Source organism: Balaenoptera musculus, chromosome 3, assembly GCF_009873245.2.
Source record: "Balaenoptera musculus isolate JJ_BM4_2016_0621 chromosome 3, mBalMus1.pri.v3, whole genome shotgun sequence".
NCBI lineage: Eukaryota > Metazoa > Chordata > Mammalia > Artiodactyla > Balaenopteridae > Balaenoptera > Balaenoptera musculus.
Genome location: NC_045787.1, coordinates 75,142,363 through 75,169,070, shown reverse-complemented (window position 1 = coordinate 75,169,070; position 26,708 = coordinate 75,142,363). Strand labels below are relative to the sequence as shown.

Below are 26,708 nucleotides of genomic sequence, written 5' to 3'. Positions count from 1 at the left end.
AAGGATCCTAGCATTAATGCATTTGTGTTTATCTAGGAATGAGTACTGGGGTTCACTAAGATTGCAAAAGCACACACCACATTCTATTCACTCTAAAACTGCTAGTCACACTGATCAAAGGATTAAACTATCAGACCCTTCACATTTAAAACGAAACGAGAACACCAATTATTACTGTAAATTTAAGAAACACCCAAACTGAAATTTTCTTCAACAGCCTATACAGAAGACAATAAAACTAGACTTACCTTCCTAGAATGTAAGCTTTTCCTCTTTTACTGTAGTCAGCCCGTCAATCATACCACCTGGTACATAATAGGTGTTCAAGAAACGATGAATTCAAAACACTGATTAATTTAGCATTTGATTTATATGAGGACAAATGTTTTTCTGGTTATCTTGGACTTAATGAAATTACAAAAATTGTATATACTTGGACCACTTTATTATGTGTAGGGAAATTAAGAACTAGTAAGCTCGAAAACTTCATAGAGACCGTTCCTAAAAAGCTGCCAGGAAACATTCTAAAATCTTTTATATTCCAAATATTTGTGGGGATTACACATGGAGAAAGCTGAATCTTAACAGCTCAGAAATCTCCTTCCAAGCTTTATTTTCTATTGTAATAAGGGCTTTCATAGGCCTTTTTTTTCTTTTCTTTTTTTTTTAAAAAAAACAACTCCATTGAACTATGATATGAAATCTGGCAGAGCACAATGATAAATAGCATTACCCAGCCTTCTCTTCTCTTCAGTGGCTGCAACTTTGAGATGCCTACAGCTAAAATGCCAGGGGTCAGAAAGTCTATGAATTTTATCTATTAAAATTTCCACTTTCTCTATATCTAAAATAAATTTGAGGCAATTATTATATTTTCTAAAATAAAACATAAAAAGTAATATGGGAAATAAAGTTTCTTATTGCAGGTTTAAATTCATATACATTTATTGGTATTTTTAACTAGGCCACAAAGCAGTAATCTGTTTGCCAAGTTATACTTTTGAAGAAGTACAAACTGCAATGACACCTTCTTGAGGTAGAGACTTCAATGGCATTTGAGTGTTTAATATTTCATGTCAGCATGGCTTGTAGAAATTGGCAGACAGAACAGTTATGAAATATTAATACTAATTGCAACTAAATGAATATTTCTTGCGAACATTTAATTTAGAAAACTACTTTTTCTTAGCAGTTAATTATCTACTTTTTCTTAGCAGTTAATTATCTCATTAACTTAGAATTATTAGCAACTTAAGAAATTACTATCTAAATGATTCGTTATAACTAAAAAGAGGAGTTAAGAATGCAAAAGGAAGTCACGTTTATTAAGTGCCATATAAGGTGAACGGCTAATAACTTAATTCTATCATGACCAAGATACCTGGTGTTATTTCCACTTGACAGGTAAGAAAACCAAAGCACAGAAAGGAACTTGCTTTGTAATTCAGTTAGTAAGAAATTACACAAGGATTTGAAACTATGTCTGTCTGATGTCGAAGTCTATGTTTTTATTAGTTTACCAAGCAAATGTTATTCCACATGCCTTCACAAGTGACGTAAAGTGGCTACTCTTTGGAATAAAAATGTTCTTACACATCATCTGGGGAAGCGCTTTACTCTCTATGAGCATTATGATGTTCCTTATTCATGTTTTCTCTGATATTTTGGCAAGTATCAATAAATATCAAAAGAGAGTTGTATGATGTCACATTTGAAGGCTAACTAGAAACGACTAATACTTCTTAACAGTATGTGTAAAAAATTACTGATTTACAAATGTAGGAAAAAAACTTGGCTTTTATTCAGAGCTGATAAACTAATGTAGCAATTTTTAGTTTAGACTGTAAACCCAGTAATAAGACTCTCAGCATTTGTATCCTGCTAAAAGATCTATTTCCAAAATAAAACTAAAGTGTGCTTCTTTGGCAGATTAATTGCTGTGAGATCATCACTTTAGCAACATAAAATCGAAATGGAAGTTCTAATGTTTCTTTTCCAGCTGTATCAGAATGTAACTTATTCCCACTAGTAAAGCAACTCCAGTTTCAAAAGTAATTATTATCCATATCCTTTCTTTAAGTCTTACTACAAATTACTATTAGGAAAAACTGCAAATTGAAATGTTACTACTCTGTAAATTCATACTGTACATTAAGATTTTAGATAATCTCAAATCCTTTACTTTGTTGTCATTTATAATCTTAATATTTAATAAAACATTATGAAGCAAAATGTTTTCACTTACAGAATAGTGGTTACATGGAGTAGAAATACACTTTCTATAGGAACTGCTAAAATAAAATAGATCAAGGGATCAAACTATTAGCACATTTACTAAATTTAAAAACCAAAAGAATATATTATTGTGAATTGTGAAATGTTTATTTTAGAAACACATAAAACTGAGTATTTTATTCCAACAGCCTACAGAGAAGAAACAGGGAGCTACATGTTTATAGGTGCACATTTGCATGAATATTCTTGCCATGATGCTAAGACCCAGAACACCTAGAAGAGAGGACATTACATTTTGATTTGAAAAAATATTTAAATTAAAAAAATTTTACATGTACAATATAAATAAATAATATGACTTTTAGAACAAAAAATAATAACGATTAATAAAAGCAATGTATATCAAACAAAACTAAGTTTTACTTTTGAGTTAAATTCTACACACTGGAAAAAGAAGCCTATACTATAGCTTTGGATAAGTTCTTTAAGTGCTTTTAAGATTCAGCAAGGCTGCAAATTCTGTCAATAAATAAATGAAATTATAATTGTTAATAAGCTATGAAGTCCCTAATAAATGACAAAGCAAGCTGAGCAGGTTTAGAAAGCTGACCCATATTTTCTGGCATCATCATGAAAACTCAGTGACCGACCGACACATCATTTCCAATGTCACCAATAAGGCCTCAGTGTGTACTCCAGGACACGCTTTTAAATTCTCAGGGAGTTCCTTAAGAATATTTGGGAGTTTCTGCAATGTCTTTATATTTCTAGCATAAAGATCCAATAACCAGTCAGTACGAGCACTAGTGGTTTCCTTATAATTCTGACAAGGTATAAGCAGCTCATTTAGATGAGTTAATCCTCTGAAAGCTAAGAAGAGCTCTGAAGACAAACCAAAAACTGAACAAAAATTTAGCAACATCCTACTAAGTAAAAATGAGCCAAATTCAAGTTGCTGGTGGTAAAAATGTTTCTCTGCTTGTGCATGAAAGTTCTCCACTGTATCTTCTATTTTTGTGATAGCAAATAGTTCTTCCTTGACTTGAGATGATACCACATAATCCAAGGGCAATTCCCCCTTAGAGTTTCTCTGCTGCAGAAGCACTGGGCCTGTGAAAAAGAACATGCAAAATGTTAAGAGTTAAACATTCTTATTTTGGCAGTGTAACAGCCATTTTCTCTCTCTTTTTTTCCCCAAAGGATCCAGGGCTCAGTTTACAGTCATATTTTGTAGTAATTCATATTGACATAATTAATTGGCTCTATATACTAACTGACTAATAAAGGTGCATTAGAAAAAAAAAAAATCTAGTCAATTGCCTGATCAGGTTTGCCTAAAAGCACATGCCTTAGTTCAATAAATAACATATATGGTTATAAATTAAAAAAAAAAAACTTTGATAAAACTTAATAAGTTGTCATCTTCAAATAAGAATATCAGTGTTCCTGGAGGAAATTTAAAAAAATACACTTACCTTAAATTCTGTGTAAAAGCCTTAAAGGTATTTCATAATATCACCAAGCGGAAAAAGTACTGACCCCTTCCATTGCTAATAGGCAATGGTAGCAGTGCAGACTGCAAAACTTTGCCCAGACACAGAACACGTTTTTCATTATCCTTGCTTATGTTCAATTTTTAGTATAGGTAACTGATTCACAAAAAGTAAATATTAACTGCTCTGGGACAAACTCAGATTTCATCCATCTATGCTAGCTACACCCATCTAACCATCTACTGAGAAAGTACTGAAGATACAGTTTATCCCCTGGGTAGTTAAGGATGATATGAGAGGGGCAAAATAACAATGACTCAGTATTTGGTCACACAGGAAAGTACAGGAGTACTTCGCACCTCTGCCAGTCAAGTCCTATAATTATTTATGTACTTTGCCATAAAAATGTTATAAGGGATATAAAGGTTTGAGTACTAGCAGACATAATCAGAAGATTCTACCATACAACACAGATCTTATTGTCAGAGAGATTACAGATCATAGCTGCTAAAACTCTTAATGATGAATCTGATGAGACACATGTAGTGGCCTAGATATAAAATGTATTTAATGTAAAAGATCAACCAGTAATGACATACGATTAATGTATAATTTATGGAAAAAATTCTAAATCAAAATTAGATTTATTTTCATTATGTTGATATTTCAAAAAAAATGTTTCAAGTTAATTCCTGTTTAAAAGAGAAAATACAACAAAATTATGAACGCAAGATACCAAAAGTAAACAAAGGTTTTAGAAACGTAATTTAAATTATTGCTCTCAATACTGAGCGACTCACAATGAAGAGATAATATAGTTTCTACAATGATGGTGTCACACCATTTGACAGGTCCAAACTCAGATTATACCTAAGGCAAAGAGAAATCTGGATGATGGCCGAAGGACCTTGATAAATGCAAATACAAGTAGATTTCCTCTCTTAGGACAAAGAACTCATCAATTTACTATTCTTCACCAAAGGTCCTAAAAAAATTCACATTGGTTAGTATAATGCCTTCTTCTTCTGAAAAGTTGGACTTAATACAATAATGGCTTTTCCATCACTTAGACCACTTGAAGCAAAGCCAAATATTGGCTTGGAATGTCACATACATAGTTAAGTAGAAAACTAAAACACTTAGGAGATATAACAGTATGGTTTTGTAAACATATAATACTAAAAAAAGTATAAGAACTGAAAAATACATTGATTATGAAATGGTATAAGTAAAACAGACACACTAAGGCCTTTAGGGGGCAGGAGAAGACTATAATAACCAAACATGTTAAACTACCATGATATAGAGCCTTCCTCACATAGATGACAGATAGATATAGATATATAGTAAAGAGATAGCTAAAGAAATATGCTGTTTATTTTCATGCAGAATCAAATAGCTTTAATTACTGGATAAATAGACAACAGTATTTTTAGTACAAATAAAAGTAATAGGAAATTTATACAAATCTTTGTGTATTATAAGCTAGTCATCACTTTTCCTTTGTTTTTCCTTTTAAAACGCAAATCAGTTTTGAACACTTTGATATAAAATTTATATTATTCAGTTCAGATATAAGAAGAATTTCACTGAGTTGGGGGGTGGAAAAAAGGGTTCTGAAAGCAGAGATCAGATAAGAAATCAGCAGAAAAAGCAGTAGATGAATATTAAGCTCAAGTTACTTCCATCACATACCCTCTGCACAACAGTTATTATCATTTGGAAATCCTCCTACTTAACTTATTAATTGACTACAAAATGTGAATGAAGAAAAGATATTATTCTAGGATGTCTTTTTTGTAGTCTATAAAGAAATGACTCATTAAAAAAAAGAATAATCATTAGCAGTTATATATAGGAAATGAAACAAGAATGAAAAACCCAAGTACTCACAATTGAACATTTACATCCATTTATTAATAAGCTTTCAGAAACGGCTGGTTTACAGACATTACACACTTTAAGTAAAAGGATTAATAATAAAAACCAACACACCCAATTCAAAATACACTCTCGTAACAAAGGTAAAAAGGCTTAATAATACAATAAATAAATACATGTTATGAAAAGGCTTTTATCCTCAGTAAATAAAAGGTGCTTACATTCTAGCAGACTTTTCATCTTTACTTTTTCATTAAAATGTAATAAAGGCATCTTTCCTTATAGTGCTTAAAATATAAAATACTTTCTACCTCTAAGGGATTCATCAAAAAACTGGATAATTTATCATAGCCCATTTAGCATAAATGCACTCACCCCCATGCTGGAGTAGCAGCTTGCCAATTTCTACATGTCCGTTTGACAGTGCATCATGCAAAGGAGTCACCCCGTCCACTTGAGTGAGCAGATCTACCTCTGGACAACGTTGCAAAATTTCCTGGACACATACTGTGTTGCCATAGTTACAGGCTTCATGCAAAGGCGTCCAGCCAGCATTGTCTAAATTAGAAATCAAGGCAAATTTTAAAACAGCAAAAGTAGGACTTTTGGTAGTGAAGTATTGATATTCTACTTCCCTTATCAGTGTGACTTTCCAAGTGCCTCATATACAAATAGAAGGCTTTGATAAAAATGCCTAGGGTGTAATCATATTTCTAACTGTAAAAAATAAATTAAAAACTATTTTAAAATATTGATGTTGGGATCTGATCAAAATATAGATGTCAAAAAATGGTTGTGCACTATTATACATCAATATGTGATGAATTTCTTGGTTTTGCTACTAGCAATACTTTAAAGATATGTTAGGTAAATATACTTAAATGATTTTTCTTAATGTTGAAATTAAACTATTTAATATCACAAATATTAAGACATTGAATTAGACAACAAAGATTTAAAACTTACCTTTAACATTGATGTCTATTCCTGGCATAGAGAGAAGAAGAATCAATTTCTCCACTTGGTTATTTATGCAAGCTCTATGGAGGGCTGTTTCTCCTGCCATAAAAAATTAATAGATTATTCCAGAGAAGACAAGATATCAGCTAAAGAAAATAATCAAAGGGCATGAACTAGGAGATCTGGCCCCATGCCAGAAAATTATTTATTGAGTTTTCCTTTTGACTGGTTTAAACATCTCTCACATTAAAAAAAAGAGGGGGGAGGGAACCCCACCAATCCATAGAGCCTCTCTGTTCTATCAGCAATTCAGCAATGAAATTCTACTAAAGGTTTAATACAGGCATTGTCTCCCCCTAGTTCAAGGTTTGAAGTTTCAATCCTGCTATAAAACCCTCAAATGATCAGAGAACACCAAATATACTGGGTTTTGCAGCAATAAAAGTTTAAAGTGCAATTGCCCTCTCTTAAATTTATTCATGAATCTACGTTAAATGTATGGCTCTTTTTTATACAGCATTTATAGCTTAATTCAAATGAATGTTTCTGGCTAAGCATGAGTGCCTCTACACACTCAAGTGTAATTCAGAACTTCAAATCCATTAACAGATGGTTTGCTGCTTCTCAATAGGCTGTCTGGCTTGGCTACAGCAGCACAGAGAAGGAGAAATGGGGGAATCTTAATATAAACACACACACACGCACACGCACATGCACACACACGAAAAAAATCCCTAGTACCATTTAAAGCTGAACAAGAATGACAAATAGAATGGCAACGTCTTTCCTAGGAGGGGTGCAGTTAGTGCCTGCTGCCTAAAATTGAATACATCCCTCTCTGCTGTAAGCAAGATTAATGAGATATAAGTGATAATTTGAGGTAAGGGGAATTTAAAAAAACATAACTGCTTTGAAAGCAAATGAAATACATACTGAATCAAACTCTTTCCTGCTATAAAATACTAAGTAGCACATTTTTCCAGTGTTCAGTTTTACAGATTATCTCTGTAACTTCTACCAAAACATTTCTTTAACAAGCATTGAAAAGCTTTCGAAGTTTTTCTCTACTATTTCTCAATTCTCTTCCTCCCTCCAGTTCCTTCTGCTGTTCAGCTTAAAGCCATTCATATTCATTTTACTTTCTGACACAATAAACAAAGAAAAAGGACACTGTTTTGTGAAGTTAATATCTGAGTACACATTTAATACATTTTTCATATTTTGAGCCAAACGGGCACTTATTTTGAATTTGTGATACGCTATTATTATAAACTCCTCATGTTGAAAGATGATGAAAGCTTGGTGCCATAATGATAATATTTGTATTAAAAACACGATATAGCTCATAAACAAGAGACTTAGCAATTTACTTTGGCCAGATACAGACTCTTGGAAGTAATTTATAATTTTGAGTTAAGGGGTACCTAAGTAAAAGAAGTGCCAGAGTGAATTATTACAACACTATTCTTGTTACTCCATCCCTTTAGGTACTTAGGTTCCAGTATAGTTAGAACCAAAAGCCAAGCACATTTCATAGTCTGGGCTCAATGCCTGGAAGAAAAGAGTCCATATGCTTAACACAGCTATGTAACGTAGCCTACTTCTCATTCTTTGTTCACAAAACGTCTAGGACTGAAAGAGATGAAGACTGAATTATACTTTCAAATCACAAGACACTGATCCTAAGCAGCACAGGTTGAGGTGGAATAGAAAAGTAAGGCAGGCAAGTCTGGAATGAGCTCAACATAAGCTACACAGTGTTTAATATTTGAAAAGGCAGGTGGAGAAAAGAAGGGAGGAATACTCTATTACACCGGGTATTAAACACTTTATTTTTTTTTTTTGTATAAATGGCTGTTCACAAAAATAATATGCTCTCCAGGAAGGTATTTCCTGGACCTAGTCCAATATTTAAGTTCAAGCATTCATCAGGGCCAGTGTGTAAAACTTGCAAATACTGACTACAACCAGGAAAAGTTCCTAGTATAAATTAATTTAGACATTTGGAATACCTTTTAAATTAGTCTTGTGAAAATTTATCTTTGTAACTAAAGAGGGGCAATTCTCCTTGGAACACGACAATTCTCCTTCTGACTTCTTTTTCAATCTTTTTAATGATGAGGAACATTTAGCAAGATTCAGCTCTCTGAAAAGAAAGTAAGACATAATGAAAGCTTGTTTCTCACCAAGGCGTAGAAGCACAAATTATATGGTGAGTTAAAAAAAAAAACAAAAAAAAACTAGCCTTCTTTTAATTTAAACCCCCTTATTCATTCAAATCTTTACTGCTTTCTATTTTTATATTTATTTCAACTGTACAGAAACAAATTTTATGCATTAATTTTCATTTTATTACCCTTGCACCCAACAGCCCACCGAAAAGTTTATGAATATTGAATGTCCAGTAAAGCAGACGAGACCAAGTAAACCATATTTGGCAGAGAGACTAAAGCAAACTGCTAAGATCAAAATGCAGGCCCCTACTCCCTATTCTTATGTTCATATTCTAATCCTATCCTCTTCTTCCTAAAAAGATTTCAGGTTTTCTGAATTTTATATAGCATACTTTTAGAGGAGGTTTCTCATTTGGGGAGAGCTATTGTAACAACTCAGAGTATCTCACATGGCGATGCATTCTGAAATCCCATCTCTATTATATACAAGTAGTAATTTAAATCACAAGGCAAAAATTGTGTGGAACAATAATTTGATGAGTTTTATTTCTTTTGAAAAAGACTTAATAGAAAGAAAGTGTGTACCTTGAATTAAAGAAAGTGAAAATGTTGATCATGTGCATTTATAGGTATAAAACTGAGTTTTCTGCTATCAGTATAATTCAGACAACATCTCAGATAAAGATACAGTTCAAGAAATGCCTAAGAAGAAGAGCTGCACTCGAAAACAAAGCATAGCTGGTATATAAGCATCACTTACGGTAACTCTGGCAGCCCTTCAACTTGTTTCTGTTTAGCACCATTCAGCATTATTAAAGCCCTCTGAGATTCAAAGCAAGGCCGCGGTCCTATTTTCTTTGGTATCTGCATCTTTCCAGTCCCATGCACACCAGTTTTCCCCAAAGCTGGCAAATAGGAATATACCTGTTGCAAAATAATATTATATTGCTTTCTCAACTACAAAAACGTGGAAACAGTAAAAAGAAATTACTTGATTCATTTCACCATTAAATTTAGTTATATTTCCTTGGTTTCATCACTATGGTTGCCACCCTATCTCATATGAACATGCTAAAATATTAAGAAAGCTGCTAGTTCCATGTCATTAAGTCAATATGACATACACAAGAAAAATGCCTTCTTCAAAATAATTAGTTTTTTGAATTCAAATTTGACACTCATTTAGGAAAGTTCTTTTGATGAATCTTATGCCCAAATTGTTATAATTAGTCTATTTTTAGTATTTATGGTTTAAGTACAACTGGTATTTGGTCATTTCCATTTTGGTAATGTCTTCCTTCAACAGAAAAGAAGTCTGGAACAAACGGAATGAGGAGCGCAAAAGTACTGAAGACAAGGATTGTTGCAAACAGTATTCGCCCAATCTGACCAATTATTAACAAGCATATTTCTCATTTGTTGAAGAAACTGCTGGAGATATTAGATATCAATAATGGCTAAAGATAGCCCAGATAAAACAGGAAAACCTTGGATCAAATCAATTTATATGTGTATATACATAGGATAACTGGAATAACCTTTGGCATCATTTGCAAATTTTGCTTTTTAAATACCATTAAATACTATGTAGAATGTTTCTGGATCGAGGTCTTTCCAAAATAATAATCTTACGTACTGTGGCAAGTGATATAAAGATTCTTGTATAATTATTCTGTTACCAATTCTTAATTACTCTCAAGTAATTAAAATTTCTATTCACTAATTATTCCATTTTGAGGAAGAAAACTACCTGCTTTTATATATGTTTGAAAGATTTATGATTAATATGCTCTGTCCATTTATTAGAATAACTAAGAATATTTAAAAATTGAATTAATAAACTTACTTCTTAAAAATTAAAAGAACTAAAATAGAGTGGTGCTTACCATTTTCTGAAGAGAGAGTGGCTCAGAAGAAATACTAATGGAACTCTGTAAACACAACTTTTTAAAGACTGCCTCTGCAACAAACATTTGAAGCCAGGAGGAGGAAAAGGAACAAATAAAAATCTCTAATTCCTGTGAAGAAAAGTCTATAGAAAACAAGAGAAGTAAATATAGTTATTGCTACAACCTTATAAAATTTCTTTCTATAGACTATTTCCTTCATGGACTTTATTCATTCAAACGATGATTCCTATACCAGTAAGATTCACCCACATAATTTTAAACCACAAAAAACAGATAATATTCCTATTCCTTGCCCTTCAAGAGAAATTTTTATGGCACATGTTCTCACATTTGAAACAATCGTTACTTTTTATTATTTTAAATAAAAGGCTTGAAATTTTATATATATGTATATATACACACATGAATGGATAGATGATATATGAATAGATAGACATGGACTTTTATCACTATACTTTCCAATTAATGTTAAAGATCTCTTCCCACAATAGGGCTGTGTCTTTGGAAAACTGGTACTTGGTTTTTAAATGGGCACACATGTATTTAATTTGCACTGATCAGTCTTGAGCTGATAGGAAGACATTTTTCCCCGACAACATCCATGAATCCTATCACTGCAGAGAAGGAGGAAAGGTAAAGAAGAGGGATAACGTAAGACACGAGAATGCATAAGAATTTCCTTAGAAGTCTGCACCCACTGTATTATACCAAGTGGAGGAGAGGAGTATAATTTTAAATGACAAAACAAACAAACAACAAACACACCAACAGTCTCAAATCTCTTCATTCTAAAATCCTCAAGTTCTCCAATAATATGGAAATACATAAATATATACATGAATTGAAAGTGATAAAGGACTGAAGTGACTATTTCCCTTGTAAATTTAATGTTATGATTTCTCTATTAATACTCTCTGCTTAAGTAACAGAATGGATAATACACTGGAATGGTAAAGAATAAACAATCAATCAATAGAATACTAAAAAAGCTAAAATTAAGCAAAACAGGATGAAAAAAGTTGATATACAATAAGGCAGATTAAAATTAACTACAAATAATGGAAGAATAAAGAATTAGAAAAAGTCAATAAAATTAGCAAAATAACATAACAGGTCAAAATACATTTTAAAAGTTGGACAGAATAATAAACTTAATAGCAGTATAAAGCTTAAATTTGAAGTCTTTACTCAGGAGCTGAGTTCCCTTGGCTGAGCAGACTTCACAGACACCCAGTGAAATCCTGTCCTTCTCAGATGCCTTCCCAAAAGGCTAGGGCCTCTGGTGTCCTTGCAGTCCTTGCCTGACTTTCAATGAGGGAAGGAGAGTTGGGGTGGGATGGGGGTGGGGTGTGGAGAAGAACAACAGTTTAAGGAGGAATTTTGCCCCTGGGAACATTTGGCAATTTGTGGTTGTCACAACTGGGGAGAGAAGTATACTGGCAACCAGTAGGCAAAGGCCAGGCATGCTACCAACTGTCCTACAATTCACTGTTCACAGGACAGCCCCTCAGAATAAAGAATTATCTGGTCCCAAACATTAACAGTGGCCAGGCTAAGAAAGAAACTGCCTGGACTAAAGAGATCTGAGGTTCTTGCTTGTGGCAGACTGCCATATGGGCAAATGGCTCCAGTCAGATGTTAAATAGACCCACCTAGCCCCACACAGACATATGGTTGCTGAATTCAAACAATCCTGTCCAAATATGGCCTCAACAGAGATATAATTTATAAGAATTGGAAACAAGAAAGGAGTTATTTACAACTTTTTGTTACAACTGACTACTTACAACCTACTAGGCTGCTAGTATTATCTGAAACTATGCAAGCAACAAACTGAAGGATGAGCAGCGAAAGATCTTTTCAATATTAAATCTCTAGTTATACACATTAAAAAAAAGCACATCTATCATCACAGACTTTACTACAACCAACTGATCTTACGTATCAACTCTAAGCAGAGGCAAAAGCAAAGCAGAAATAACTTGTACTGTATAGTTCAAAAGCAACGAGCCCACAGTGGAACTTCTAAATGGAGTTATTCACCTAGAAATAACATTTGGTAGCTTTAAAGATATAGCAAATACAAACTATAATGGATCCACATATGACCAGGTAACACACACTTGAAGGGAATGATCAATAAGAGATGAACAAGAGAACTTAAGAAACTTAACCCCTGACTGACATGTACACACTGCTCTATTTAAAATGGATAACCAACAAGGACCTAGTGTAGAGCACAGGGAACTCTGCTCAATATTATGTAACAACCTAAATGGGAAAAGAATTTGAAAAAGAATAGATACATGTACATGTAAAACTGAATCACTTTGCTGTACACCTGAAACTAATACAACATTGTTACTCAACTAGACTCTAACATAAAATAAAAAGTTAAACAAAAAAAAAAAAAAAAAAAGAAAGAAAGAAACTTAACCCCTGGACTTTAAGACCTTCAATGGCAGGATCATTTTTATTGCCCTCACAGCTAGTAGGTTAGTAGCTTGCACAGAATAAACATTAGTACTTAATAGATAAATGAAGGAATGACTGGCAGATAGCAATAACTGGAGAGCCAAGCCAGGATGATCTTTTTTAAAAAAGTTACTTAGATCATGCCACTCCCTTTTAAAAATGGTTTCTAACCCCTAAATAGGGCTTAGAAGTTCCTGCTCAAGCTCCTTTACTACTTTTTTGGCTTTACTGTGGCCACTCTTCTCCTTGCTGCTTGTCATCAGCCAGGCATCAAAAGATTTCAAACAGGCCCAACTCTTTCCTATCTCCGAGTTTTAGTACATGTTGTGTCTTCTGAATGGAATACATTTCCCTGACTCTGCCAAACTCCTACTTATCCTTCAGGTTTTGCTCTCCATGACCACTCTACATAAAATAAGTTCATCCACCTCAACACCTAGTTTTTCTTATTTGGAGCACTTAGCATTTTAAAATGATGTATTTACATTAACTTAATTACAGTCTGCCTCTCCCACCGAAAGCTCCAAAAAGGCAAGGATCATCTTTTGTTTCCCTCTTCCATTGTATATGAAGTGTTTAGCTCAATGCCTGGTAGAATGCCAATAAAAATTTGTTGAACAAATGAAGGCAACAGAAACATTTTGATTGAGATGATTAGTCAAATTATAAAAGTGTATATTTTTGGAAAAGGTCTGAAGCATGGAGAGGGATTAAAATAGACAGTAAAAAAAAAAAGCCAATAAAGGTTTGGAAAAACTCTCAGGAAAAGATAATGACGTAGCCTGAGAAAGGCAAAGGAAGCTTTATTAAAGTTCTCTAAAGATGTGAAAAATATTATAGTAAATTCTGATGACATGTTTTCTTCCCAGTGAAAACAGGAGCAGAAATAAACTGAAGTTAAGGATTGACAAACTATGTCTTGCTGCCTATTTTTATGAATAAAGTTTTACTGGAACACAGCCATGTTGATTTATGTACTGTGTATCACTGCTTTCTTAGGGCAGAGTTGAGTAGTTGGGACAGAGATGGTAGAGCTGAAAAGCTAAAAATATTTACTATCTTGTATTTTATCAAAAAAAGTTTGTCAACCCCTATTTTAAGCCAATACATCAGGAATTGCAATTAGGCACAAAACAGAAATTTCAGATCTTGATGCTAAAATATAGAAGGGGATATAAGGAAACTCTTTCTGTTCAAAGTGTTTAGAAACAAGAGAGAATGGCATCTATGTGGGACTGCTGGACATGAGATCTGATGGAAACAAGAAAGAATTTTACTTATCTACTGAAATATCTTCTGCCATAATTTTCTACAAAACAATTAACAACTAACAACAATTTTACTAAACTAAAATTAATTCAATAGATCTGAATCTGAGTAGTATCACAATATGTATTTTATACTTTTGGACTAGAAAAAAACCAAAACTTCATTTGTCATAAATGAGAAAGATGGACCAATATCTTCAGCTGGAAGCTATATAACAGCCAAATTATAACATCTTTACTAATGACTTAGGAAAAGCAAATAATAGTTTAACTGAGCTGAAGAATAATGCAAAGACATGGTCAAACAAACAAACATACAAACTATGGAGTATCTACAGAGAAAAAGAAATGGTTCTCAATCAAAAGAGCAAAATATTGACCAAAAGGACATTATTAGAACACCTGGTTCACTTGTAGGGATGAGTGTATTATTCTACAAGCTCTGTATTATACAGTTTAACTTTGCATATTAGCTGTAGAAAAGCTACTGCTCTCTTAAGGATAAACTATTCACTTGATTTCTATCCTCTTGACAAAGGCTTAAATCAAGATGTACTAACAAAAATTTAGGAAGATTTTAATTGAACCATTTTTAAGATATGTATGTTAAATTTTTAAAACTGCCTATCTATGGCTTAATTGGAAGCCTAAGAAACCAATTGTGTGTGCCTTGAGAAGAGAAAGGAAAGGCTTAAACACACATTTCAAATGGGGATATAGTTTAAATCTCTTGTAGTTTTGAATATTAGTGATCAAACATATTGAGAGCAAAGTAATCACTCAGTCTGTCGACAGGATTACAATGGTAACATTAAAGTCTAATTTTAGCTTAAGTCAGTCACAGGCTCAAATTTGTTGAGCTGAAACTTGTGAAAACTGGGAGTAACTGGATAACAATGCCTTGCTTTAAAGTGAAGGGACATTCGATTATGATTAAAGAAAGCATTAAAGCTGATGCATAACATGTAGTAGAACCTTGTTAACACAAGGCTCATTATTTCATGCATTTGGCTAAGATAAGTTATATTTCCCTAGAGGTAACCAATACACACTGGAAACAACACATGTAAATACACTGATAGTCTGTAAAGGCACTGCTAATTCTATCCTGGGGTCCCCAAACTCAAAGAAGTTTCATTATGGAATGGAAAACAGGGAATCCTTTAGCTGAATGTTTAGTTCCCATGCTAGCAAATAAATGCCAGAATTCTGCTGTTTCTAAAATGGAAAAAAGGAAAAAAAAAGATCTAGTAGGAATGGTGGGAAAGAAATGATAAGAAAGGGTTCTGAAGGAAGATTGAATTTGAGCTAAGAAATGTTAAAAAGTCATGCAACAAAGGACAGCTACTTCACAAAAGGAACAGTAATCACCCTTCAGGCTCAATGAAAAAGAAAGAGGAAAAAAAGAAGATAAAAATGCTTTAGATAAAAATCTTCTAACTTCAGTACTATAAAAAGAGACCTCTCTTGCAGAGGGCATCATCGAATAAATCCTGAACCCAGTTAGAGCCTGGATTTCTATTCTAATCTCTCTTCAAAGTATTAAAGTGATCGACAGCATATTCAAGAACTTTTTTCTTTTATATAAACCAAGATGCAATGAAACACATGTGTAACAAAACAGAATACTTACTTAGCAGTCTAAAATATTTTTAATATATAAAAATCATCTTTTATATTTGAGAGGCACAAAGTTCACTTGCTTTAAAATATGTTCATTTTAGAAATTTAGGAAGGAAGGAAAGAAAGCAGAAGGGAGGGAAGGAAGGAAATGGTTCATAGGGCCCTAAACTGGCTTTGAAGTGTAAGAATGTACATAAACGTTAATAACACTGTAATAACTTTGTATGTGGACAGATGGTTACTAGACTTATGGTGGTGATCATTTCCTAATATATGCAAATGTCAAATCATGTAGTACACTGAAACATAATATTGTACATCAACTATATTAAAAAAAAGAATGTACACATAAAATCTTATAGAAGCCTAGAGACCCAAAAGAGTTAGGTAGAACCTTTCATAAGGTAAGCATGTGAAGATGAGTTCTGTCATCATATTGCTTAAATAATATTCCTATTACTTTAGAGGAAACTTTAAAATTAGATAACGCAGGGAGGAGGAAGAGTGAGAAAATTATACATTTGTATTACTTTTATTTGCTTCATCCATGCTAATTTGTTAGATCGCCAGACTCAATAGAAAATAAATATGGCAGCTCTTTGTTATATAATAAGAAAAATTACACAGCAACAGGTACAGGGGGAAAATGTTTTAACCAGTGATATAGCCGAAGTTAATCCAAGTGGCTTTATAACATAGTAAGTATTCTGATCCAAAGATTTTCATTTTTTAATACTGTTAAGTATTTATGCAGGAAGAGACCTACAAACTGTTCATATGGCGCAGACAACATTACAGACAGATAATGCTTTCTAGGTGAACGATTAGAAGTATTAAAGGTACTGAAAATAGTTTCTACCATGTGAGATTCTAAAACACCAAACATAAAAAAGCAAATCTATCTCTTCAATGAAAAGAGAATAAACTGATTTTAAATTTGTCTAAATATTTACTTTCACAGAACGGCTTAATTTTAATTTTTTGTTGTAGGATTAAGGAAAACATTAATAACATTATATATAAATATATAATAATTTATTTCCATGTACTATTTTCCATGCTATAATATTAAATTTTTATGAAAGCATCAAAATACTATTTTTGAATAATAAATGATGTGTGCGGGGAAGAAGGCTCATGTAACATAGACACACTTACCATCACATGAAAGGGAAACGTAACTTCCTAAGTCATCAGACATGTGTCGCATCACGTTTCTACCCATCTTAAGACCAAGGACAATCCAATAATCTATTGCTGCTCCAAGAATTCCAGTCAATAAGTAAGCTAGTTCATGCTTGAAGACCTAACATTGAGATCGGAAAAATATTACTAAAACATACTGAAATGTATTATTTCTATTATTTTGAATACTTGTTGAGGCAAAACATAGCTATTTAAAAAAACAGGGTATGCTAATGCCAAAAGGTATTCTTAAGAAACCTAGCAAACTAATTCCCTCTTTCCATTCTCTCCATCTCCTTCCTTCCTTCCTTCCTCCCCTGCTCTATATCTACATCTAAATCTGTATCTGTATGACAAAACAGTTAATAAAACAAATTTTCCAGGACTTATATATGGATAGCTTGTAACAAACTTTTAAGATAACTTTATCCAATGGTGTCAAGTGCTTTAGTCAGGCAATAATTCCATTAAAACAATGAGGAAGTATTTCTGTTAACAAGAATATACGACTATAAAAAAAGAGACAGATTTAGCCACCCCTACTATTTATGTATAAAATTAACCTTTACATTTCCCTAAATGGCATTCGCCAGAAAAAGACTTGAAAAACACAATGCATACAAGCTTTAACAAGCAAGATTGTACTTTGTTGTAAAAAAAAAAAAAAAAAAATCGGCTCATCAAATTTTAACTATTAAATTATATCAAATACCATTACCTAACTTAGAGGTATAGATATCAGTTTTAAAAGTATACATATTCTTTTATATCATCATTTCTATACTAATGTTATTAAACTACTGTAAGAAATACAGCAAGGCACACAAACCTTACTTACAATAAGCATGCTTCACACTGGTGTTTAAAAATATCTTTCTAATCCATAAACTATGAAGATGAAGAGGTGTGAAAATAATATTTTTAAACACCTTTGATTTAAACATAAACACTTTTCCACAATGACATTAAAACTAGTTGAAATTCTTACATTTTTGGTATTTGTTGTCTAGGCGTGTTGGATGTGTGAAAAAAATCACTAAATTAACAGTTGGGGAGAAGCCATGTGAAAGGGTTTTAATAAATGTTATGATATCCAAATAGATAACTGCTATGTTCTGCCCCATACTATACCTGATATGAGATTACTGACAGAGAAATCTCCAGCACTTTGAACCCTCAGTGACTACAGGATTTATTTCTCCTGCCCTCAGCAGACAAGGTTCTTATAGGTATGTACAGCATTTCATTAAGCTGTCATTCCTAGCGCAAGAAGCTATTAAATGATTTCAGAACTGAAGTGCTGTTTTTGGGTTGTTGCACAAACAAGGACAAATGGTCAAGCAGCACATACATCAGGCCCACTGAAACAGTGTTTATTGAGGGAAAACCCACAGAGACAGGGTCCTCAACAGGTGCCTAGGTCCCCTTTTGCCCTACCACACTGTTGGGTAGCACATGGCATTCTGGCAAGGCTGGATATCAGAATGTGGGAGAGAGAATCTGAAGAATGGGACGAAGGGGATTTTTAAGCTGCATGATTAGGGAAGCACTGCCCTTCTGATATGATCAGGGGCCAAGATATGGAACCCTGACCACAGCCTGATCCTGTCAGGTCAGGATTCATGAGTGGGCCTCAGCAGGACCCCTTCTCCTGCCTTGATTAGAGGGCTGAGTTTAAGCCTTGCAGTTGTAGTTGTGTGACACGGGAAGTGAGCAGCAGGACCGGCCGTATCAGCAGGCTGGGGAAATACCCGCACCTCCCTTGGACCCTGACAGGTGTCAAGCCTTGCAGCTGACCAGAAATAACTCCTTTGAGTATGGGTCTTAGCCAGTCTTCAACGAACTTTGCAGGAAGCCAACTCCATTCTTTGCAAAGCCAAAATGTAGATGATCACTCTGAGCGATTTTACTTCTCATGGTTCAATTTATCAAGAGAACATAAAACAGGGACAATGAAAACCTCTGTTTAAACTAGCAAATGATCATGTCAATATCCATGCCACAGAATGTTCCTTCCAACATAATGTATATCTGAATATCAGCAATGACACTTCTCAGGAAGAAAGCAAGAGAGTATTACATTTTGATTTCTCAAAGTATTCCCCCATCTCAATCAGGGTTACTTCAGCTCCCTGGTCCTAAGACTCTGGATAGGGAAGATGAGGTTAGCCCATAGAGCTAAGCCTCATATAAACTACAATCCAGCACTCTATCAAGTAAAAATAACATAAAACAAACCAGGTAAGACTTTCTCTCTTTCCTGATGCAAATATATGTACACGTGCACCTGACACCACAAATGAGTATCAATATTGCTTACTATTCAATTCACCTTGAAATTATTGTTATTAAGCAGTTAGAGATAGGTATGTCTTACAGTACCTGCAAGGAAAGACTGTACTTCCTTTACCATGGTAAGAAAAAATTTGACAAAGTTATTCTACCTGTGTGTCATTGGCTAAACATACCTACCACATACCACATATACATCATAGAAAATTTTTATATAAAAAGATACTTTCAAATCAGGTTCTTGGATCCTTTTACACTACTTTCTTAACTATGACACTCACTATAACCATAGGAACAAGACACTGTGCTATGGACTGTACTCACTGTAACTTAACAATGCTACTATTTCTAGCACCGTGGATATATATGCTTTGGAAGTGGATTAGTGGGAAAATGGCAAAAAAAACATCAAAAGAGAAAAGCTTTCTTGGAATACCAAAATGTTTGCTAAAGCTGAAAGAACAGAACATAAATACCCTAAGAATTAACAAAGAAATGAAAGATAGATATGATTTGCACATATGACATGTATTTACCTTAGATCTCCCTTCTAATAGGTGAAGGCTATTAGGAGACATTCTGTCAATACGGTTCTCTATTATCTACCAGGACTAGTAACCCTCAGTTTATAAACTTGGCAATCTTCCAAAAACTGACCAGTATATAATGCAGAACAAACTTGATTCTTGGCCTCTGACTCCCAGGTTAGGGCTTTCCACAATATCCCACAGCAACAGATGACAAACTGCTCCTCTAGTACCTCTGGCAGAAAGATGCAAACATAATGTACATATTGTGCCTCTTCCTATTTTAAACAGTGACATGTGAAGTAAGAGAAAGTATGTTGCAGTGGAGACTTGGCCACTAGTCAAGGTTTTGCCCTAAGAAGCTGTGATACCTTGAATAAGTTACTTATACTCTTTAGCCTCAATTTCCTTATCTTTAAACAGAAACTAGCTTCCATTTCTAGCAATAATTGTAGGGTTATGGTTACAAACAGCATTTAAGGACATCACAAAGAAAAGCAGAACTAACCACCAAGCTTAGTAAAATGTGTACCTCCTCCATAACCTTGACACATCCCACCTCTGCTCCTTGCCAAGGAAAGCCCAAAGCTTTCTCAGATTATGACAATGAAATTCATTGCCACTGTGTCACTCTGCAATACTTTCTGATTGACATTATGACAAAACAATATTAGCATAAACTGAGGACTTCTGTTTAGCTAATGACTTAAATTGAATGCTTCAACTAAGCAAATCAAGATACAAATGCTTTACAGTACAGAAAATGATGTCTGTGAACATGCATGGAATTCTTGAAATTGGAAACTGCCAAAAAGATTTAATTAAGTACAATAATGAATTCTAACACATAAAGTACCACAATAAAAAAACAGTTTATATGAATTTAAGCAATTCAAATGTTAAATAAAATATTAATTTGCAAAGTTTAAAACCAGTTCTCATATTACAACTGATGCTACAATTTATTGTACATTGCTTCACAAATGTTAAATTTATTTATAAATCTGAACAAAAATCTTCAAGTTAAAAATGTATGAATTTGTTACTATTTACATTAGTATTTCCTAAGTAGATTCTTATCTGTGGTAGTCCTTTGGTGATTTAGTAGAACTGTGAAAACATCAGTTTTATTATTGTTTTCAATTATAAAAGAGCAATTTCATTTATATAATCAAATGGATAAAAAAGAAATGTTCCTTAACGAGGAAATATTTTCTATCCTTAATGATTCGATTGTGTAAACAGTAGAAAAAAGGCAGATGATAATCAGGATTTTATCAGTTTTAGCTTAGACATCTAGTTATACCCAGAAACAATCCTCCCTTTTTAATGCCAATTAAAAAAAAAAAAAAAAAAAAAAAAGAGCCCTGAAAAGAATGTTTTCTTTAAAGAATGCCTCACACACTCCCTAAATAGAATTTTTAAAAATCAGTAAGGGCTTCTGTTTCTAATAATGGAGGCCTAGGTAATTCAGATAAACCATCTTATAGAAGAAAACTTAAAATGTTGAATAAAATATGTAAAACATCTTCAGTAAAGTTAAGAGGAATTGCTCAGCCAAGATCTAGGAGAAGGTAAAAACCAAGTGAGGCATTCAAAGCTAGCTGACTTTGCCCTAAGGACATTTGCTGACCCCAGAGAAAGAGCTGATATACAGAAGTGTGGTTTTTGGAGCCTAGGGGAAAAAGGAGTATAAAAGTCATAGCCCAAGGCCTAATGCCCAATATGCTGACACCCTGCAGGGCTTCAGTCTCAAAGCAAGCATGAATCAGAAGCAAAACAACATGTATCTGTGGCCCTGTACTTTACTTTGACTATCCAGGAACCCTTGAACCAGACAACAAAAATTTTCGCTAGAGGAAGATATTCTGTGTCTTTGCCACAAACTATTTCTACAAATAATTTTTCAAATGCAATTTATGGCACACAGTCAAGCATAACTAGCTTGCAAGAGAATATAAAAGACATGAAAGAAGGAAACAGCAGAAACAACAAATACAAACAGACTCACAAAAACGTCGAATATGGAATAATCAGACGTAGACTGTAAAATAACTATTATCGCCATGTTCAAAGACAAATGAAAACTTCATAGGGAACCAGAAACCATAAAAATATATCACAGTAATTTGGAAGGAAAAAGTCTAAAACTGGGAAAAATACAAAAAATAAAAAATGCAATAGCCATGTTTATCATATTAGATACAGGGGAAAAGAGACTAGTGAACTAGAAATTGGATGAAAACACTATCCAGAATGCTCCGAGTATAGAAAAAAATGGAAAATATAGATGAGAGGGAAAAATACACAGAGGACACAAAGAGGAGGTGTGACATAAGTTCATTTGGAACTTAAAAAGTAGAGGAGCGAAAAAGGATCAGAGGAAATAAATTAGAAGAGAAACTATGTAAGAATTTTCCTTAAGCTAGAAGAGACTTCATGGCTATTTAACAGCAGAGGTCTCCACTCCACCTACTATGTTTTCTATCCCCAAAGAAAATATTACCTAGCTAGCAATTATGATGATATATCAGTCATGAATAACAAGAAGGCATCACTGTATATAAAGCAGACACTGTAAAAAAAAAAAAAAAAAAAAAAAAAGAACAAATTCCCAAGGTAGAGTCAGAGGAGTTGATTAAAACATTTAAGCTTGACCTAATAGGTGATAGAGAAAAATGTAGAATAACAGAGAAAACACATTTTGGCCTCTAATCTTATATGAGGTCAAAAAGAAAAGTTGAGTTAATTTCAGAAAGCGGAAATCATATAGGGCTCATTTTTTAACTATAATTTACTATTAGATATTAATAACAAAAGCATAGACAAACAGAATCTACTGACAACTAAAAGCCATCCATTTAGAAGTTTTAAAACACTCTTTTAAAATATTTCTTGGATCAAAGGGGAATTTGTAATTGACAATAAAAAACACTTTGAAAAAAACAATAAGAGCACCAGAGATTAAAGTATCAAAACTTGCACAAGGAATCTCAAGTTCCACTCAAAAGGCAATTTATATTAAGTGTACATATTAGAAATAAAAACTAAATAGAAAAAAGATTCAAATATTCAAGATAGAAGAGAAAGTAAAAGAAAGGAATTTTAAAAAATGAGCAGAAATTAATGATATAATATAAAAGTGTAAACAATAAAGTCCCCAACAGCTCATTTTGAAAAGAAGAAAGGTGACTAACACTTATTATGCACCTAAAATGTGGAGCAGTATGTTGCTATGCACTTTACATATTTTCTGCATTTAATTTTCCCAGTTACCCTTCATATAGATAATAATACTAAAATCACTGCATGCTGAATTTCTAACAACAAGCAAAACCTACTTATGAAGAAATGGTTCAGGAAATAACTCTTAACATCCAGAAAGGTGTTTTTAAAAACAAGTGGAACTTTTTATTAGTAGTACACCAAAAAGTTGTATGGATTCACTCAACTTTTATAATCACAAGTTCCTTAAAAATTAAAATGTACAAAAATAAAAAAATCTAGAGTGATAAGTAACTATAGATTTCTTAGCAGTAATGGTCAAAAGTAACTGTCCAAATGTGGATGTAGCACTACAGCCAAGTGTGAGATGATGAAACCAGCCTGTAAGAATCTTTTACCTAAAAATTAGATAAACGAGGTAGAAAACGATGTATTTGGGTGCATGTTCATTTGTTTCAAGTAATTCAAAGAATAAAGGGAAGAAAAAAGACGCATACTTCAAAGAAATACTTTTTTCCATAGGCCAATATTCATTTGTAAATTAATCCTACTTACATCATTAGACTTGCATTTTTCCTTGTGAGAATATATAGTCCACTCCAAAAGCATATTTACTGGTTTGGTCAAAAGCCCAGAGGTCTCGCTTCCTGACCAAAAGATTTCAAGAAGAACTGCCTTTCCTGTTATTTTCAGACTCTGAGAATCTGACCAGTCATACAACCTAATAAAAATATGAATGAAAAGTATATCTTTATGCCAATTTGACCACTACAGTTACTAGGCATAATATCTGCTAATTTGATCATTATGGTTATTAGGCATAATATTTTGTCATAAAACAAAAAAATTCTAGCAATTTCTGAATATATAAAAGTCTATTAATATATAAGGATTATAATATCTAGTTATAATAAAGGACAAAATTTTTTAAATGGCTTCATTTCAACATAATCATCAACAAGTACACACTAATGCAACTGCAGGTTTTAGAACATATGCAGAACTTACAGATATTATAGATTCAGTATTAAAACCTGGTATAGCTTTTTACTTAAGCATTCAATTACTAAAGAATTCAAAAATATACAAATTCTTAAAAATAAAAACAGTCGTACCTATCCAAATGTGTAAGTTAGTGAAAAATAAAAATATGAAGTAAGGAAACAGGAAAAAAGCATACAAACCTTTACAGCTACTGAAGGACTGAATCTAGACATATGTTTTTAAAATAAATCTATATACTTGAAACTAGAAAACAAGGTGTTTTTAGAAATATGTAGATAAATAATTAGAAAAATGGTACATAAGACAATATATAGAAAAAATGTTTTTTGGTGATTAAAACTTACTTTTGACTCAGATGTCGGACTTCACTTTCAACTAAATTAAAGAAAAATTTGAGCAGTGTCAGGTGGAGCACCTTAGAACCAATAATATTTTCTGAAATTTGATGACAAAAACTTTCACTGAAAAGGCAAGACCTGGAAAACATGAACCCAATAATCTATATAACATGCAACAACTCATTGAGTAATTTGTGAGCAAAGTATTTCTTTTTTCAGAAAAACATTGGAATTTTAATAAAGCTTGCTCCAACAAAATATAAAGCAAATTCAACAAAATTTTATTAATATTTTCTTTCTTTAAAAATTAAACCCTGTCAAATATCCCATGACAGTTAATTTTCTAATAATAGAGATCTAATTTCTCTATTTTTCAATGATTGTAATGTTTAACAACCATCTGGTACTCTCCCCTTGTATTCTTTATTTCACTGAAAAAGAAAAAAACTATGAATTTCATTAAACCCTTTTGATTCAGATGACCAGTTACACTTTCAATTTATAATACTCTCTATAATCCTCCTCTTACTCAAAATTATTTTCTTTTTCATTATTTAGTAAAATGAAGGTCATTTAGAGCTATTTTTTTTAGAGTTTTAAAAATTCAGTATTTATTTTCTTTCTGTCTTCTGCAGCAGTCCTATCCAACAGAACTTTCCATGATGATGGATATGTTCTAGTGAACACCTGAAATGTGGCTTGTGCAAAACTGAGGTGTTGAATTTTTAATTATTTAATCTTAATTAAATTTAAATATAGTCACATGTAGCTAGTGGCTATGGGGTTGGACAGCACAGTTCTATAGTATTTTTTAAAAGAGAACATAAAATTACTCAGAACTACAGGACTAAGAGAGAGAGTCCAGGCAACAACATTTATTACAATTTTCTTCCAACTTCATTATCAATTATACCAACAATGTACTTATAACTCTGTACCTCTGTCTCCATCTTCCCCATCTATTTTGAATACCACACTCTCAGATTAGGGGGGCCCTTGACAGCTATTAAATGTAACACTCCATTTAATACTCAAATCTGCTCTAAAAGATCCTCCTTGACCATATAGTTATTTAGTCTATCTGAAAACTGCCAGAGATGGATACCGTAGTATCTTTTCTCTTTTTCTAAAAACACACATTATGAAATATTTCAAAAATACACTCAGGGACTTCCCTGGTGGCGCAGTGGTTAAGAATCCGCCTGCCGATGCAGGGAACACGGGTTTGAGCCCTGGCCCGGGAAGATTGCACATGCCGCAGAGCAACTAAGCCCATGTGCCACAACTACTGAGCCAGCGCTCTAGAGCCCACGAGCCAGAACTGCTGAGCTCATGTGCCACAACTCCTGAAGCCCGCGTGCCTAGAGCCTGTGCTCTGCAACGAGAAGCCCCCGCTCGCCGCAACAAGAGAAAAGCCCGTGCGCATCAACGAAGACCCAATGCAGCCAAAAATAAATAAATAAATAAATTTATAAAAACAAAAATACACTCAGAAGTAGACGAGTATCACCCAGCTCATCTGTATTCCTACCACTTTCCTGGGAACCTTCCCCGAGATTCCCAACAGACCCAATTATTTTGTAATTAAACCTGGGTATCTGTTTATTAAAAAGTCTACTTTTAAGCTGCCTGAATTCCATTTCCTGTAGCATCAATTAATTCATCCAAACATTTATTAAGCACTTATTATGTTCCAGACATTATAAGCACTGAGGAGGGAGATGTTTAACACTGAGCATCTACTCTTCTGAAAGTCGGAGGCTGCATACACTGTTGGTGGGAATGTAAACTGGTGTAGCCACTATGGAAACCAGTATGGAGATCCCTCAAAAAATTAAGAGCAGTACTACCATAAGATCCAGCTATCCCACTTAGCAGTACTACCATAAGATCCAGCTATCCCACTTCTGGGCATTTATCCAAGAATATGAAAACACTAATTTGAAAAGATACGCGCACTCTTCTGTTTATTGCAGCATTATTTACACTAGCCAAAATATGGAAACAATCTTAAGTGCCCATCAACAAATGAATAAATCAAAATGTGATACACACACACACACACACACACACACAAAGGAATACTATTCAGACATAAAAAAGAAAAAAATCTTGCC

The 26,708-nt window shown here is 33.3% G+C and overlaps 1 protein-coding gene across 1 annotated transcript in view; it reads right to left on the bottom strand.

The window, feature by feature from the left end:
* Positions 1-2,403: 2,403 nt before the first annotated feature.
* The window catches only part of SLF1 (SMC5-SMC6 complex localization factor 1), a 60,023-nt gene continuing 35,718 nt past the window's right edge, over positions 2,404-26,708 (bottom strand). The window contains 9 exon segments of the mRNA XM_036849309.1: positions 2,404-3,345; positions 5,985-6,167; positions 6,576-6,668; positions 8,582-8,715; positions 9,504-9,667; positions 10,630-10,775; positions 17,178-17,325; positions 23,804-23,969; positions 24,598-24,729. Of these exon segments, the coding sequence (XP_036705204.1) occupies positions 2,864-3,345; positions 5,985-6,167; positions 6,576-6,668; positions 8,582-8,715; positions 9,504-9,667; positions 10,630-10,775; positions 17,178-17,325; positions 23,804-23,969; positions 24,598-24,729 (1,648 nt within the window). The 3' untranslated portion in view covers positions 2,404-2,863.